General features: G+C 47.1%; 1 protein-coding gene across 2 annotated transcripts in view; it reads right to left on the bottom strand.

The window, feature by feature from the left end:
- Positions 1–17,847, bottom strand: part of LOC144671378 (synaptosomal-associated protein 25-like) — a 91,982-nt gene that overhangs the window by 54,935 nt on the left and 19,200 nt on the right. For both annotated transcript variants that reach the window (XM_078533252.1, XM_078533253.1), the window contains exons 2-3: positions 16,166–16,315; positions 4,893–4,934 (exon numbers count right to left, since the gene is read on the bottom strand). In XM_078533252.1, coding sequence (XP_078389378.1) covers positions 4,893–4,934; positions 16,166–16,237 — 114 coding nt within the window. In that variant the 5' untranslated portion in view covers positions 16,238–16,315. The remainder of the gene's footprint in view (positions 1–4,892; positions 4,935–16,165; positions 16,316–17,847) is intronic.

Below are 17,847 nucleotides of genomic sequence, written 5' to 3'. Positions count from 1 at the left end.
CAATATGATCATGGCTGATCCTCTATCTCAATGCCGCACTCCTGTGCACTCTCACCATACCCCTTGATGTCTTTAGAGTCTAGAAATCTATCTATTTTCTTCTTAAATATATTCAGTGACTTGGCCTCCACAGCCTCTGTGGTAGAGAATTCCACAGGTTCACCACCCTCTGAGTGAAGAAGTTTCTCCTCATCTCAGTCCTAAATGGCCTTACCCGTATCCTGAGACTGTGACCCCTTGTTCTAGACCCCCCCAGCCAGAGGAAACATTATTCTTACATCCAGTCTGTTCATCCATGTCAGAATTTTATGTGTTTTAATGAGATCCCCTCTCATTCTTCTAAACTCCAGTGAATACAGCCCTATAGCCCAATCTCTCCTCATATGACAATCCTGCAATCACAGAAACCAGTCTGGTGAACCTTCACTGCACTCCCTCTATGGAAAGTATATCCATTCTTAGGTAAGGAGACCAAAAATTGTCCACAATACTCCAGGTGTGGTCTCACCAAAGCCCTGTACAGCTACAGTAAGACATCCTTGCTCCTATATTCAAGTCCTCTCGTAATGAAGGTCAACATACCATTTGCCTTCTTAACTGCTTGCTGCACCTGCATGCTTGCTTTCAGTGATTGGTATACAAGGACACCCAGGTCCCTTTGTACAGCAACATTTCCCAATCCATCACCATTTAAATAACATCCTGCCATTCTGTTTTTCCTACCAAAGTAGATAACTTCACACTTATCCACGTTATACTACATCTGCCATGTATTTGCCCACTCACTCAACCTGTCTAAATTGCTTTGAAGCCTCTTAACACCCTCTTCATCGCTCACATCCCACCAAGTTTCGTGTCATCAGCAAACTTGGAAATATTACATTTGGTTCCCTTATCCAAATCATTGATATATATTGAGAATAGCTGGAGCCCAAGCACTGATCCCTGTGGTACCCCACTAGTCACTGCCTGCCACTCCGAAAAAGACCCATTTATTCCTATTCTCTGTTTCCTGTCTGCTTAACCAATTCTAAATCCATGCCAATATATTCCCCCAATCCCATGTGCTTTAATTTTACACATTAACCTCTTACATGGGACTTTATCAAAACCTTTCCGAAAATCCAAATGCACCACATCCACTGGTTCTTCCTTATCTATTCTGCTAGTTATGTCCTCAAAACACTCCAGTAGGTTAGTCAAACGTGATTTCCCTTTCGTAAATCGATGTTGACTTTGTCTAATCCTGTAGATATTTTTTAAGTGTCCTGTTATCACAACATAGCAGAAATGAGCAGGTCAGAAGCTAGGAATTCTGCAGTGAGTAACTCACCTCCTGACTCCCCAAATCCTGTCCACAATCTACAAGGGGTAAGGCAAGAGTGTGATGGAATGCTCTCCATTTGCCTGGATGAGTGCAGCTCCTACAACACTCAAGAAGCATGACACCGTCTTGGACAAAGCCGCCCACTTGCTTGGCATCACATCCACAAACATTCACTTCTGCCAGCACTGACGCACAGTAGCAGCAGTGTATACCATCTACAAGATGCACTGCAGCAACTCACCAAGGATCCTTAGACAGCACCACGACAAGGACATGGCAACACCACCACCTGGAAGTTTCCCTCCAAGTCACTCACCATCCTGACTTGGAAAAATATCACCGTTCCTTCACTGTTGCTGGGTCAAATCCTGGAACTCACTCCCTAACAGCACTGTGGGTGGACCTACACCGCATGGACTGCAGCAGTTCGAGAAGGCAGCTCACCACCACCTTCTCAAGGGGCAATTAGGGATGGGCAATAAATACTGGCTCAATCAGTGACGCCCACATCCCATGAACAAATAAAAAAATGTTGTAACTGAACAAAGCTAAGCCCTACCTCCACTGGGTTTCTCTTAGTTTAATCTATAGGGAACAATTGTTCATCATGCAATGTAGTTGGTGTTGTAGCATAAGCTTTTTTTATTTTTATTACCGTCTTAATTCATCAGCCCAAATTGCTCACACCAACAGTGACATGCTTGTAAACCCTTATTGCTCTCTCCACATACAACCCGAGTTTGGAGTTAGACTGCCGGATATTTATTCAAATTGGATAAAGTCTGAATAAAACCCTGGTGTCGGCACCAATGGAGACTGAAGGACCCCGTCCCAGTCTTTGTCCTTCAGTTAAGCTGCTGGTTCACATTAACAACCCGTCTGTCAATTGCTCATGTTATTAGCACAAGGATTCACATGAACAGATGTTCCTCTAAATGCATCAACTGGGACAAGCAAACTAATTATTTGCTGTAGAGTATGCTTGCTTGCGTGGTGAAGATTAATGAGATTTAATAAATGCAGCGACAAACTTTCTGCAGTATGACAAGCCAGCCCGAAACAATCCCCATTGGCCCATCTATTTCCAAAAGACAGGAAAGCCTTGCATTTATATAGCACCTTTCCCTGACTGAAGCTGTATTTTGAGCTGGTGGCTTTGTGGAGATGATGGTTCTTGCTGGATAAAGAGTGCGGTTTGACAAGTGAATGGGATGTGGGCATCGCTGGCCAGGCCTGCATTTATTACTCATCCCTAGTTGCCCTAGTTCAGGGTCAACCACAGTCATCATGCCCCCACTGTGGAATTACACCACCAGCCTCACTACAGCCCTGAATTATCCTTTTCCTACCACATTGTTCAATCTGTTGAGTTCCCAGCTACCTTTACCTCCAGGGTTGGACTTCGGGGGTCAGGGGGGGGCGGTGGGAACAGCAACTAAAACTTTGCGGAATGAGAACTAACTGGAGTATATCACCAGACTGCTTTGCGAAATTTACATACCTGGAATCTAAAGTAAAACGGCCATTACAGATCGGACGGCACTTTTCTTAAGATGCCTGAAGCTGGGTGGAGCATAATGTTTACTCATTTATAATATTTATGTACGAGGCTCCAATCTCAAGCACTGACCCTGTGCGTTGTGTTAAAAATTCCATTACTTGAGGGCTAAGATACCGCTGGTTATTTTCCTGTACCCTGCTAGTCAGGTGGCAATGGATATTCTATTGGAAAGCACAGACTGGTTAAAATAAAGAGAGGGTTCATTTCCCGAGGGTGATTTGAACTTGGAACAGCCGACCATTACCGTCCTAGGGTTGCCAACTGCGATTAAATACATGCCTGGAGGTTCCAGCACTTGACTTGCCCCCACCCTCCAGACATTCGTCGGCCAATACGTCCATCCTGGTGATGAATTACCCCAATCGGAAAGCAAAATGGCTCATTACCCAATTGGATGATGCTGGACTGACAGCCAAACAGCCATTTTTTTTTAACCATTTTCAATATTTTTATATCTGGTAAAGATAAATGTTCAAAGGAAATGACAAAAAAAAACCAATATTTTTTAACGTCCCGATGACTTTTCTCCAGGGTGGCACATGGCGGTGTCCTGGAGATTGACCTTCGATTCCTGGAGACTCCAGGCCAATCCTGGAGGGTTGGCAACCCTATACCATGCCCACCTAATTTCTCTACATCTGATAGATAGTGAAATGGGGCTGGTGTCTAACAGGCAGTTAACTCATTATCGCCCATTTTACACAAACATCCATAGTTAAAATAACAGCAGCCCCCCACCACACCCACCTGATGTGCTGATGCAATTTAAACCTCAATCAAGAAACAGTAAGAACCAGCAGCAGCAAGTGTGGGAAGACTGGTTCCCCAAGAGGTGGCAACAGAAGCTGGAGGAGTGGAGTGGGGGTAATTTGGAGGGAGGGCGGGGATGGGAGACCAACTTCATTAGTTGCCGGCTAAGGGCATGGAGGATTTGTTACTGGTTGAGAGCAGCTCTCCCGCTCCGGTGTGAGGTGGTGCCTCCTCTGTGCATCAGGTGACCAGAAGTGATGTCACGGGTCAGGAGATAAAATCTGTGGCTGTTCTAGGGGAGCCAAAGGGGGGAGGTGGGGGGCAGCTTATTGGTATCCCTGCCCTGGAACTGAAGCCTGGAGGTCAGGGAGGTCCCCAGTTGGATGATTAATCCCCCGCTGGTGTGCCCTTTGTGGGGTAGTGGTATTATCACTGGACTAGTAATCCAGAGAGGCAGGGTAACGCTCTGGGGACCTGGGTTTGAATCTCACTGCGGCAGATGGTCAAATTTGAATTCAATTAATTAAAAGTCTAATCCAGACCATTGCCAATTATCATTAAAAAAAAACCCCATCTGATTCAACAATGCCCTTCGGGGAAGGAAATCTGCCACCCTTACCTGGGCTGGGATTTTCTGGACCTGTTGTGGGTGAGGCGGTGCCCCAGCCAGAAGTCCATTGACTTATGGTGGGACTGGAAGATCGCGGTGGGTGGGTGTGGAAAATCCCGCCCCTGGTCTGGCCTACAGGTGACTCCAGACCCACAGCAATGTGGTTCATTCTTAAATGCCCTTTTAATGTGGGCAATAAATGCTGGCCTAGCCAGTGATGCCCACATCCCATGAATGAATGAACACCCTGTACTAGATTGACTGAGCTCTGCTAAGGCAGCAGTAGAAAGCTGCATCTCTCGTGCACATCTAGACTAAGGGGAGGAACAAATAATCAGGGGTTCCAGTGCTAACTTACTGGAAAGTGTTGAATGAGGAGAATCTTGACCCCATCATGGTCAAAAAGTTCATCACAGATGTTCGCACAGGGGGATTGGTCACCTGGGTGAGAGTAGCCATGGGCGTTAAACAGGATTTGGGGTGGGGGGAGAAGGAAGTTTAGTGCGTGTCATTTCCATTTTGTCCCCCCAGATGTAAATCTCGCTCTGTGATGATCCCAAGCAACGCTCGAAATGTCACAGGAACATGGCCGCAACAGGAATTCACCAATACAAAAAAATATATGAAATTTGCTGGCACGATACCTCCTCCACCAGTTGCAGCATACGACGGGTGCTTTCCAGGGACTGTGGAGAGACAAAGAGAGAGAGAATCACACAATTAGACCACTGTAAACAAACACGAAGGCTTCAGTTTACCAGCAATAAGTTCTGTGCCTTAATAAACATAAACCCAAGCCAGAGGGGCGACCTTTAACCTCTCCAGAGCCCTAACAAACTTCGAAAACAATCACAGGTTCAGAAAGAAAGAACTTGCACTTATACAGCACCTTTCACAAACTCAGAGTGCCCCAAAGCACTTTACAGACAATGAAGTACTTTTGAATCATACTCACTGTTGTAAGGTAGGAAACTTGGCAGCCAATTTGCGCACGGCAAGCTCTCACAATCAGCAAGGTTATAATGACCAGGTAATCCACTTTCAGTGATATGGGTTGAGGGATAAGTATTTGCCAAAATACAGAGGAGAGCTGTCCCTCCCCAACCTCCCCATGGAGAGGCTCCAAGCAACCAGTGCCCAGCCTCAACACTGCACTGGGATTGAAAACAAATCCTCCCTATTGGAACAAAGTGTGGGATGGTGTGGGAGAAACGGGTTCAAAGGCAGGTGGGACAAAACAGTGCTGAGTAATATCAATAATAAATAATAAAAAATGTCTATTTGTATGCACTCCTGTCTGTAAATCCATACTCAAAAACAGAATTACCTGGAAAAACTTTCTGACATTCACTCCTGTCTGTAAATCCATACTCTCTGATGACATGCTTTGTTCACACTTTTGAGTCAACTTTTCCCATTATAAATTCCAATCTCCACATTTATAATTGAATGTGCTTGTGTAAATGAGTCACGCCCGGCAAGATGGGCTGCTTTGTACTTCTTTGCACTTGCTAGTCTGTCTGTCTGCCGCGTTGCCTTCGTCGGCTCACTGGCTCCCTGTCTGGTCCATGTGTGCGGCTCAGTGAAAGAATTCAATGGTTAGTGCAGATGGTTAGAATGATAATAATAATACAGGGTAATGCCAAAGTCACAGGTTCAGTCCTTATACTGGCCAGTGTGGCTGCTCGTCCTCCATGCATGACCATGTCTCATCCTAATTTTGGGCGTCAGCCATCTTGAGCTATCTCTGCGCAAGTGTGTGTCCCGTTCCTCAGGCTGAACATATGATCTTTCTGGCAGACAGAGCAAGGACACACCTCTGTGCACGCGTGTGTATGCTTTTATCGATGGTTACCATTTCTTTGTATGAAAACAAAGAGCTGGGAGATGGTGGCATCGCAGTAATGTCACTAGGTCAGTAATCCAGAGGCCCAGGCTAATGCTCTGGGGACATAGATTCAAATCCCACCAAGGCAGCTGGTGGAACTTAAATTCAATTAATTAATCTGGAATTGAAAGCCAGTCTCATTAATGGTGACCATGAGCCTATCATCAATTGTTGTTAAAAACCCATCTGGTTCATTAATGCCCTTTAGGGAGGGAAATCTGCCGTCCTTACCTGGTCTGACCTACATGTGACTCCAGACCCACAGCAATGTGATTGACTCTTAACTGCCCCTCTGAAATGTCTTAGCAAGCCACTCAGTTTTACCAGGCTGGTGGTTCAAGAAGACAGTTCACCAGCACTTTCTCAAGGGCAATTAAGGATGGGTAACCCATGCCGATGTTGCCTGTCACGCCCACGTCCCATAAAAGAATAAAAACTATAAACGTGTCATGCTGTAATTACACCTGCCCACGAATGGGGGCGCTCTTTTGCTCTGTACTACAGAGCTCCATTTATATATATATATATTTATTTATCTTTATATTCTGTACTTTCCAGATTCCTTTAAGTTTATAGTATTACTATAAATAAGCAATAGAATATCAAATTATTATATAAAACATGGCCAAAATGTATAGCTTTAAAATGAGGCCTAACTTTAAAATGCAAGGCCTAGCCCAGTTACTGCCCCCAGCTCTAACCCCACTGCACCTGAAGGATACTGTTGGCCTTGGCTGATCATACACACTGCCCACAGGAGATAAACCAATCCCTAAAGTTCAATGTGCCTGTTTGAAATCAGGCACTATGACCGGGCTGTTAAAACAGATTAAGGCCTTTGCTGAAAATAATAGGTTAAAGAATGTCCTGGGAAAAGGTTAAGTGTTCACTAATGACGCTCCTCACAATCCCACCCTCATGATACAGGGCACCAGGATACACCAGGAAAAGAGGTGACGATATGTACAACGCCCTGCCCAGGGGTGAGGAATGGGCTAGTTTGTCACCGGCACCGATCGCAGGGTCCCAGCACCCAGAGCTCCCAGCACCCAGAGCTCCCAGCACCCAGAGTGCACACAAGCACAACTCTGATTCAAATGTGACACTGCCTGGCTGTGAGAAACAAGGTGGCAACACTTTAAATCAGGTTGCTTTTTACTTTTGCCTGTTCCCCCCCAGCCCCTCCAACCCCAACCACCTCCATCCCCTCAAATCATCCACCCCAACTGATTGTGACGGTCACACAGCGGAGGAGTGAATGGGTTAATACCATCCAGTTTAGATTACAGCTGCTCCAGCCTCTGGGGCTCATCGAGGGGTTAATAGAATAAAAACCTGGCAGACAGTGTAAACACGACCAAAGCGAAGTTAAGTTAGGTGCTGTCTGTACTGACGTTAATCTGTTTTAATTTCCGATGCTGTCTTACTCATCACACTACCTTATAGCACACACGGCATAGACAGTAACCCAGAGGCCAAGTTCCATTTCCCCTCTGTCGCTGTCAAAGCCCTAGGCTCTGGAATTCCCAGGCTAAATCCCTTCACCTCTCCATCTTCCTCTCCTTAAAACCCTGCGACTCTTTGACCAAGTTTATCATCCCTTCTCCTAATATCTCCTGCTTCAGGTTAGTGTCCAGCACCCCCCACCCCCCTCCCCACCCCCCACCGCAGTGTGTATTCCCACAGGGGGGGCTGGTTTAGCCATTGAAATCTCCGTTCACATCAGCGGGACCGGAGGATCCCACCGGCGTGACAGGCTGGAAAATCCCAGCCTCTGTTTCCCTCTCCACAGACGCCGTTGAGTATTCCCAGCATTTTTTGTTTCTCTTTCAGATTTCCAGCATCCGCAGTATTTTACTTTCGTAAGGATGCACGAGAGCAGGTGAGCCAAGGGGAGAGAGATTGAGAGAGAGAGAGAGAGAGAGAGGGGGCGGAGAGGCATCAGTGATGGAGATCCAGAGCTCCGGGACCAGACGGCTCAAAAGAGCAACGGAAATAGGTGACAGTCAAGAGGCCAGAAGGGAAGGGAAGCAGAGATCCCAAAGGGCCTCAGTGCTGCAGGAGGTTGCTGACGTAAGGAGGGGATGAGGCTATGGAGAAGCATGAGGATTTTAAACTAGAGGTGTTGCTGCAGTGAAAGCCACTAAAGATCAGTGAGCGCAGGCTGCTGGGTCCCCTACGCTGCTTTAACAAGAGGTAGCATTTAGACTGTGCTCTCCTCTTACTTTGCAACACAAAGGCTGCAATTCTCTCCTCAAAGTAAGCACGAGCGTTAAATCGACCAGGATGCTGCTCCTGCCCTTTTTGACTGCTGTTGGATTTAATCCTCCTTCTCCCCCACTGGCATCTCATTTGACAAACCACCTCATTCTAATCATCAGGAAGGTCGGTCTGTGTTTCTTTGCCCTTTGCAGTTTCAGGTCCCACACGGCCACGGCCATGAGCTGTCAGCACCAATTATCCGCTTCCCCATCACACACTGCGGGCTCCCATCTTTAATACTTCCTCCGTCCTCAAGGTCAAACTTCACCTCATCTCGCCGCATCCATTTTCACTCCCTCATTATTCACAGCCCCCGTGACCCTGGGGGAAATTACTGCCAATCTGGCCCATTCGTAATTTTACAGCCGGGCGGAGACTTTCTGAGCCAGGGATAAATAAGACAACAATCTCAGCCTCTCCAAAGTCACTGAAATTCATGAAAAACATCTTTGTAAGTCTAGTACTAACAAGTATTTCCCATTTGAAAAAAAAGGAGAGATCTTTATTTTTTATAGAGCTTTATTGTGTCTCTCAGAAACACCTCAAAGTGCTTCAGGTACAATGAATTAAGTTGCAATGATTACCAATTACCAAGACAGCCTACTTCCACCTCTGTCCATCTTGCACAGAATCACAGAATCTTAACAGCACAGAAGGAGGCCATTCAGCCCATCATGTCTGCATCGGCTCTCCAAATAAGCATTATGACCTAGTGCCATTGCCCTGCCTTTTCCCCGTACCCCTGCACATAGTTTCTATTCAAATAATCATCTAACGCCCTCTCAAATGCCTCGATTGAACCTGCCTCCACCACACTTCCAGGCAGTGCATTCCAGACCTGAACCGCTCATTGTGTTAAAAAGTTTTCTCTCACGTCACATTTGCTCGTTTTGCAAATCACTTTAAATCTGTGCCCTTTCGTTCTTGATCCTTTTACGAGTGGGAACAGCTTCTCCCTATCTACCCTGTCCAGCCCCCTCATGATTTTGAAGATCCCTATGTTGCTGGAACCCTCTTCCACATCTCGGTTTACTCTGGACCGGACTATTCCAATGAATTCCTGGTCAGCCTCCCGTCTTCTATTCTCTGTAAACTTGAGCTCACCCAAAACTCGGCTGACCATTTCCAAACTTGCAGCAAGTTCCATTGCCCTGTGACTCCTGTGTTCACTGACCTACGTTGGCTCCCAGTCTACCAACAGTTTGAATTTAAAGTTGTAATCTTTGTGTTCAAATCCTCGTGGCCTCGCTCCTCCCTGTCTCTACAACCCTCCGAGAATCTTGCCATGCCTCCAGTTGTGTCCTCTAGCACATTTTGGATTTCTTTCACCATGTCATTGGCAGCCGTGCCTTCAGCTATGGGGGGCACTAAGCTCTGGAAGTCCCTCCTTAAACCTCTCAGCCTCTCTACCTCTCTCTCTCTCTGTCTTTAAAACGTTCCTTAAAAGATGCCTTTTTGTCACCTGTACTAATATCTCCTTATGTGGTTCGGTGTCAGATAATCTCTCTTGTGAAACATCTTGGGACCATTTGCTACATTAAAGGTGCTATATAAATACAATTTGTTGTTGTGCTGTCATATTGCGCTCAACAGGATCCCAAAAAGGGCAATGAGAAAAAGACCAGTTTGTTACTGGGGCTGATAGTTGAGGAATGAACATTGGCCAGGCCACCAACAGAGTGCCCTGCACTATTCTTAAAAGTGCTCGGGGATCTCTGTAATCTGAGTCCTTATGTATTCCAATGAAAGCATTGGACACTGGGGGTGGTATTCAATGGAGCCGCTGGGGGTGGGGGGGGGGGGTCTTGCCCACTGGCTGAAGAGCCGGCAAAAGCATCGCCTCTATTGGGGAAGGTTGGCTGAATTCAGTGCCAATCAGGCACTTAACTGGGCAGCAGATGGCCTTCCCCGGGATCAAGGACCCCAGGGTGAGGAAGTCGAGCCCTCCGAGAGCTGCCAGCCAATCAGGGGCCAGCACCTCTTCATTGCTCAGCAGCACCACAGAGGAGGCGGCTGCTGCTGCCGGTACTGCACCCACTCGAGGCGCAGGATCACCGTGGACCCAGAAACAGTCGACTGGTGGGGGGGCGATGGGGTGGTGGGGGGCGATGGGGCGGTGGGGAAGGGGGGCAGGGGTATCCTTCCGCGCTGTACCATTCTACGGTGTCAATTTGAACCACCTCGAGGGGCAGGAAAGGCTTGAGTGAGGGGCTGGAATTCTAAAGTTCAAGAACCCACCTCCAATCTCCTGTGTTTCCTGCTGGTGTAACATTATTGGCAGCGATTCAGAAGCTGGGCTAGGCTCCCGTTACAACAGACTACTGAAAATCCAAAAGCCCAATAAGTGTCATCAATGTAATTATATGGTCCACGCGGGAGGGGGTCCTGTCTAGCTGCTACCTGGGATGAGCAGCGTGATGGGACAGGCTGACTGGGCAGAAGAAGCCCAGGTAAATTTAAAAACTTCAGCCCCTCTTTGAAACCCTCGTGGGCCAAGAGGAGCACGAGTACTCGTTCTTCTGCCAACCTCTCCAGCCCGGTAGTCCCACAGCCTCTCTGCAAGAGGAGTTCCCAGCCTACCCTCCCAGTGTGAAGCCTGACTGCCGAGACCCTGACTGAGGGCCCCTGTCGCCAGATCTCCCCACTCCTGGCCCGGTGATCATGTGGCCAATCTAACCAGGTAACGGGCGGCCCTCTGCAGAGATCTATTCAAAAAGGGCCTTGCTGTTAAGATTGACAGGACCTCCACAGATCCATCACTCAGTTACTGGCTACCTCATACACCCCACCTGACCCCTGTAAATATTGTGGCCCTATATGTACACCCTCCTGTACCACAAGCTGCCGTTGTACTGCGATTTACTCTTGTTCAGATCCACAATGACCTTACCTTTGGTCTTCCCAAAAGCAGGATCCATTGATGGTTAAGACCAGTAGATCCGGCAATACTGGGCTGGATTTTGCCCTTCCCGTCGGCCCTGCTGTTGGTATCTATTACCCGCCAAGTTTTCTCATGTTCCTGCGCTCAGATCAAATGTTATAGAATTTACAGGCCTCGGTAAACCGACATCACCCCCGAACCCCCCCACCACCCACCCACCCTCCCCCACCCCAGCACCCACCCACCCAACCCCCCCCTCCACCACCCACCCACCCCCACCGCCACCACCCCCCCACCACCCACCCACCCCCACCACCATCCCCCACCACCACTCCCCCGCCCCCACCACCCCCCAGCCGCCCCTGTAAATTGTCACAGTTCAGGGCAGCCTTCCCACAGCCTACCTGGCTGCTACCAAACTGTCTGACATTTTACGGGGGCGGTGGGGGGAGCAGGGGGCTGGTGAGGGGGTGGGTGGGTGGTGGGGGGTCGGGTGGGTGGTGGGGGTTCAGGTGGGTGGGTGGTGGGGGGTCAGGGGGTGGTGGGGGTTCAGGGGGTGGTGGGGGGGGTGGGTGGGGGGTTGGGGGGTTGGTGCTGGTGGGGGGTCGGGTGGGTGGTGGGGGGTGGGGGGTGGTAGGGGGTGGGTGAGTGGTGGGGGGGTTGGTGGGTGGGTGGTGGGGGGGTTGGTGGGTGGGTGGTGGGGGGGTTCGGGGGTGATGTCGGTCTACCGAGGCCTGTAAATTCTGTAACATTTGATCTGAGCGCAGGAACATGAGAAAACTTGGCGGGTAATAGATACCAACAGCAGAGCGGAGATCGTGGAGAGGGATATTGGGAGTATCCAGTCTGCCGAGAATCAAGAATAAAAACATAGCTTGGACAAGAAATAATCCAATATAGTGGATCACCCTCTCTCCAGCAGGAGTCAAAGAATAAAAGCAAAATACTGCGGATGCTGGAAATCTGAAACAAAAACAAAAATACCTGGAAAAACTCAGCAGGTCTGACAGCATCTGCGGAGAGAGAAACAGTTAATGTCTCAAGTCCGAATGACTCTTCACCAGAATCTGGCGAGTTCTGAAGAAGAGTCATACGGACTTGAAATGTTAACTCTGTTGTTCTCTCTACAGATGCTGTCAGACCTGCTGAGGTTTTCCAGGTATTTTTGTTTTTGAGTCAAAGAGTAACTCTGATCACTGCTTTTTTTCCAGTTGAAAAGCTCCTCTGGTGGTTTCAGAGTAAATGAACCAACATGCTAACGCAACAAGAGGCCCAAAGTTTAATCCATAGTCTGCAAAGAATGAAAGACGTGCATTTATATAGCTAATGGGCTGAATGACCTCTTTCCATGCCATACAAATGTTTATGTTTGATTCTATTGCCCCTTTCAGAAGTTCAGCCCGTCCAATGCCCCTTACAGCCAATGAAATGCCTTTTAAGGGTAGTGGCTGTTGTAATATAGGAATCCCTGGGACTCCCAACACCAAACAGAAGCAGGAGCTCGGCACCCTCTCCACCCACCAGCACATGCCCACTTCATCCCACTGCTGTTGTCATTGCTGTGTGCCCGTTGTCCACTAAACCTCTCGCTGCCCTGGTCCTGACCAGTCTCCCCATCCCGATCGCGCCTTGCCCATTGCTCCACTCCAGGTCCCTCACTGCCTCCTGCTCATTACCCCTCTGGCCGTCTCACTCACTGGGAGTGAGGCAGCAAAGTTTCCCGAAAAATGAGGGGAAAACAATTTTCTTTTCAAGCAGAGTTTGGTCTGCGCCATCTTTGATGCTGGCAGCTGTCTGGGTGTCACTGGCAGTGATTGCATGAGCGGGGTTGTACCCTCTGCAGCCATTTCCTGTTCCCTTTCCCCCTTAAGTGTTGAGTTTAGCCCTTTAACGGACAGTGAGCTGAATAGTGCTAAGAGCTGTCTGATTCAATTAACTATCCTACTCTTTCATCAAGATTGACCATGTCCATAGGGCTTTGATCTATCAGTATCCAGTGAGTGCTCTCACCTGAATTACCTCCCACCACCACTTCCTCACGCCCAAGATGTTTTGACTGATATGTTATGTGTACAGTCGCTGTTAAGTCATTTATCTATGGTTCATCGGCAGAACTGTTTTTGATTCTCAACTTGTCATGGCAATTCCTCTCACACTGAATGCATAATGAGGCCTGGCTGAGAACCCACACATCCATTAGACTGTTGAAACAGCTGAGCCCTAGGGAAAACATTGCTCGATTGACAGCTCTGGTTCTCTGATCTCTCCTATCAATTTTCTCAATGTTTATTTACACAACATAAAGAGGTTTCAAATGCTTGCAGTTTCTGCTATTGATACTTTAAAGGGTCTGGATGATTGGCACTTTTATTGGTCTGTAGTGACAGGAGTTTTTTTTTCAGAAAGTGCGGAGTTATGAACGAATGACTTTTCTTAAAGCTCTTTTAACACATCCTGTTGTCACTATAAGGTTCAATGATTCTATATGGTGGGTGAATGGGGAGGGAAGAGTTATAGTTGGCATGGGGGGTGAGGGGGTGTGAGGGGTGAGGGTCCTACTGCTTTATTATAACCGGGACGAAGTCCCACAGCCCATCTCGGTGTCCAGACTCTTTCCAGGGTCAGCAGGCCTGACTGTAGCAATGCACCCGCCCCCCTCTGAATGGTGAAAGTCCTGCCTTTGCCGGAACTTTCTCTGGAGGCCAGGAAATTTCCCGACTCCCACTACACACCTCGAAGATGAAAATCCAACCCTATATCTCCTCCAAGGCCAATATATCCAACCTGAGCAAGATAATGTGTTCTCCTGTATCCTTTCAACCACGTATGACTGATTTAATATCGTAAAGATGTTACAGAAGCCAAATAGGGAGATAATCCTGCTACTTTATAAATCATCGGGGTGCAATAATCACTGTGTACAGCTCTTGTCACCACAGTACAAAAAGGATACTGAAGTTATTAAAAAGATACAAAGGAGAGGTTGGGACTGTTTTCCTCATAGCAGAAAATGTCGCAAGGAGATTTGACAGAGGTGTTCAAAATCATGAGGGGTCTGCACAGAGTGAATAGGGAGAAGATGTTCCCATTGACGGACAGATCGAAAACCAGAGCAGGTACAGAGTTAAGGTGACTGGGAAACGAAGCAATGGAGACATGAGGACAAACACTTTCCCTCTGCATGTGGTTAGGATCTGGAGCACACTCCCTGAGAGTGTGGTGGAGACCAATTCAAGCGAGGCGTTCAAGAGGGAATTAGATTATTATCTGAAAAGGAAGAATGTGCAGGGTAACTCAGGGGAGTGGCACTAGGTGAATTGCTTCTTCAGAGAGCCAGTACAGACATGACGTGTGAATGGCCTCTTTCTGTGCTGTAACCATTCTGGGATTTTATGATTCTATCTCTGATGTACCTGCAGATGCCCATGTCTTATTCCTCCTGTACCTGATCTGTTCTGGGTATTAACTAATAGGTTTATTTGACAATCATTTGCTTCCTTCACCTGAAACCAGCCAAGCTCTCACTGGGGGGTGGTGACCAGAATTGCAACCGGTTCACTCTTTAGGAAGGATGTGAGGGTCCCTGAGAGGGTGCGGAAGAGATTTACCAGAATGGTTCCAGGGATGTGGGATTTTAGCCACAAGGTTAGATCGGAGAAGCTGGAGTGAAGGAGATTGAGGGAAGATCTGGTCGAGGTGTACGAGACTCTGACAGCTTTAGATAAAGTAGACAAAGAAAAGCTGTTCCCATTAGCTAATGGTTCAAGCAGTAGGTGACCCATTTAAGGTTTTGGGCAAGAGATACAGCGACCTGGAACTCACTGCCCAGGAGGGTGGTGGAAGAGGAGATATTCAATAATTTTGAAAGGAAATTGGACCAGCGCTTGGAAATAAACTTGTAGGGCTATGGGAATATAGCGAGAGGATAGGACTGGTTGGAATGCTCTACAGAGAGCTGGCACGTGCTCAATGGCCGAATGGCCTCCTTCTGCGCCACAATGACTCTATAAAAGATTAATCAGAATGATTGTGGGGAAAGAGAGATTGAGGAGTGATTATGTAAAGTGGGCACGTTCTCAAAGGGAATGAAAAGGCTGAAGGGTGCTCCGATTACTGTTTTTAGGGTTCCAGAGGGGCGAGGTAATGTTGACCATGACAAGCTGTTTCACCTTGAACAGCAGACCCAGGGGGCTTAGTCTGTGCTTGAAGGAGGAGCAAATTCAGAAATAACCTCTGGAAGTAATGGGAGCCATTTTAATTTCTGCCACCCATTGGGAAACTAATGGGTATGAGTGCAATGGGTATGAGTGCAATGGGTATGAGTGCAATGGGTATGAGTGCAATGCTGGGTTTACTACCTGCCCAATTTTACTCCCTGATGAAGTTAGTAGAGAATAATATTGACATGGTGTAAAATGGGTGTTCCACATGATCCCACAGATTCCTCGCACAGCAAGTTAAAATTATCACCAACATTTCAGGAAGCGAGTGGCTTTTCTATGGGGTAGACACCCTAGGGACACAATGCAAGTAGTTAGTGTAGGTTTATTCAAATGCATATTTAGATAGATTTCTTTCGGTTAATAACTTTTTTGGGTATGTGAGTAACTTGATGGCATATGCTAAGTGTAACAAGTTTGGGGAGGACAGTTGACTTTGGACTTACGGTTCCCAAGGCTTTCCACCAGTGGGGTTTGTCTTATGTCATGTCCGGGTCTGTTATAGATTCATTGATAGAGATCTATCACTTTAATTGGTCAACAACTCCATTATCATTGTATCAAACTAGATGGACCATGGTCTACCTTTCATTTCGCAATTGCAAGTTTCCTGTGCAATGGTAGAATGTATTTATAAAGAAATGCCCTCTTGGAATTGCCACTCACCTCGTCTGTGATCTGGTCAGCACAGCGCTGCATTTCCTCCAGTTCCGACCTCATGTCCACATTGCCATCCATGCTGCTGCCCGAGGTTTATTGTGACAGCACGTCACGTCACGAAGAAGCACTTGTGGTTGCACAGAGGCTTTCAAAGATCTGAAAATCAGAAAATGGAATGCTTTAGAACGGTTATCATATTTAGACCATTTATTAGGTGTCAGCCGTCGCTCAGACAATATCACTCTCATCTCTGAGTTGGACGGTCATGGGTTCAAGCCCCGCTCCAGAGACTGACACTCCAGTGCAGTACTGAGGGAGTACTGTACTGTCATGGGTGCTATCTTTTGAATGAGATATTAAACTGATGCTTCATCTACTCACTTAGGTAAACGTAAAAGACTCCATGTCATTATTTCAAAAAAGAGTTAGTGCACTTACATAGAATAGAACCAAAGAACAGCATAGGAGGAGGCCATTCAGCCCATGTCCATGCTGGTTCTCTGCAAAAGCAACTCAGCTCGTCTCATTCTCCTGTCCTTGTCCCATAACCCTCCAATTACTTTTTCTTCAGGTGCTTATCCAATTCCCATTGGTTCTTGACCCTTCCACCAATGGGAACAGTTTCTCTCTATCTACTCTGTCCAGACTCTTTGTGATGTTTTCTCTAGGGAGAACAACCTCAGTTTCTCCAATCTATCCACAAAACTCAAGTCCCTCACCTCTGGAACATTCCTCGTAAAGCTTTTCTGCACCCTCTCTAAAGCCACCACATCCTTCCTAAACTTTTTTTTGGTTGTTCATTTATCCCCAGTGTTTGCCACCATCACTAAAACAGATGATCTAGTCACATTGTTGTTTGTGGGAACTTGCTGTGTGCAAACTGGCTGCTGTGAAAGTAACAACAGTGAATGTACTCCTAAAGCACTCTATTGGTTGCGGAACGCAGAATGTGAGAGACTATTATATAAGTGCTAATTCTTTCTTCCATTAGGTGACTTAAACTGTAACTAAGAAATCCCACACTCAATAGAGATGGAGTTCCCTCATTAAAAAGCAACGCTCTTTTTTAAAAATTCTTTCATGGGATGTGGGCATCACCAGCAAGGTCAGCATTTGTTGCCCATCCCTAATTGGCCTTGAACTGAGTGGCTTGCTCAGCCACTTCAGAGAGCAGTTAAGAGTCAACCACACTGCTGTGGAAATGAAGTCACATGTAGGCCAGACAAGGTAAGGACTGCAGATTTCCTTCCCTAAAGGGTAGTTGTGAACCAGATGGGTTTTTAATGACAATCAGTGATAATTCATGGTCATCATTACTGAAACTAGCTTTATATTCTAGATTTTATTAATTGAATTTTAAATCCCATCAGCTGCCATGGTGCTGTGTTGAACCTGTGCGCCCCAGAGCATTAACCTGGGTCACTGGACTATTAGCCCAGTGATATTACCACTAGGCCACTGTCTTTCCCTCATGGTGCATTAAACAAAGTATTTCTGTCCACCCTTGACTATCTCTTGAGTGTAGCCATTTTGTTTTTTGCCCCCAATCCAGATAAAGAACGTGGCCCAATGTTAATGATAAAGTTTCTTAATGGACAGAACGGGATTAGGGGTCAACACCCACCCGATCTGGATGGGGCAATCCAGATTTTGTGTGGCCATCCAGAAATTCCTCAAATGTAGGAAGA

The sequence above is a fragment of the Cetorhinus maximus genome, chromosome 32 (assembly GCF_964194155.1).
Source record: "Cetorhinus maximus chromosome 32, sCetMax3.hap1.1, whole genome shotgun sequence".
Classification (NCBI taxonomy): domain Eukaryota; kingdom Metazoa; phylum Chordata; class Chondrichthyes; order Lamniformes; family Cetorhinidae; genus Cetorhinus; species Cetorhinus maximus.
This window is presented reverse-complemented; position numbering and strand designations above follow the sequence as displayed.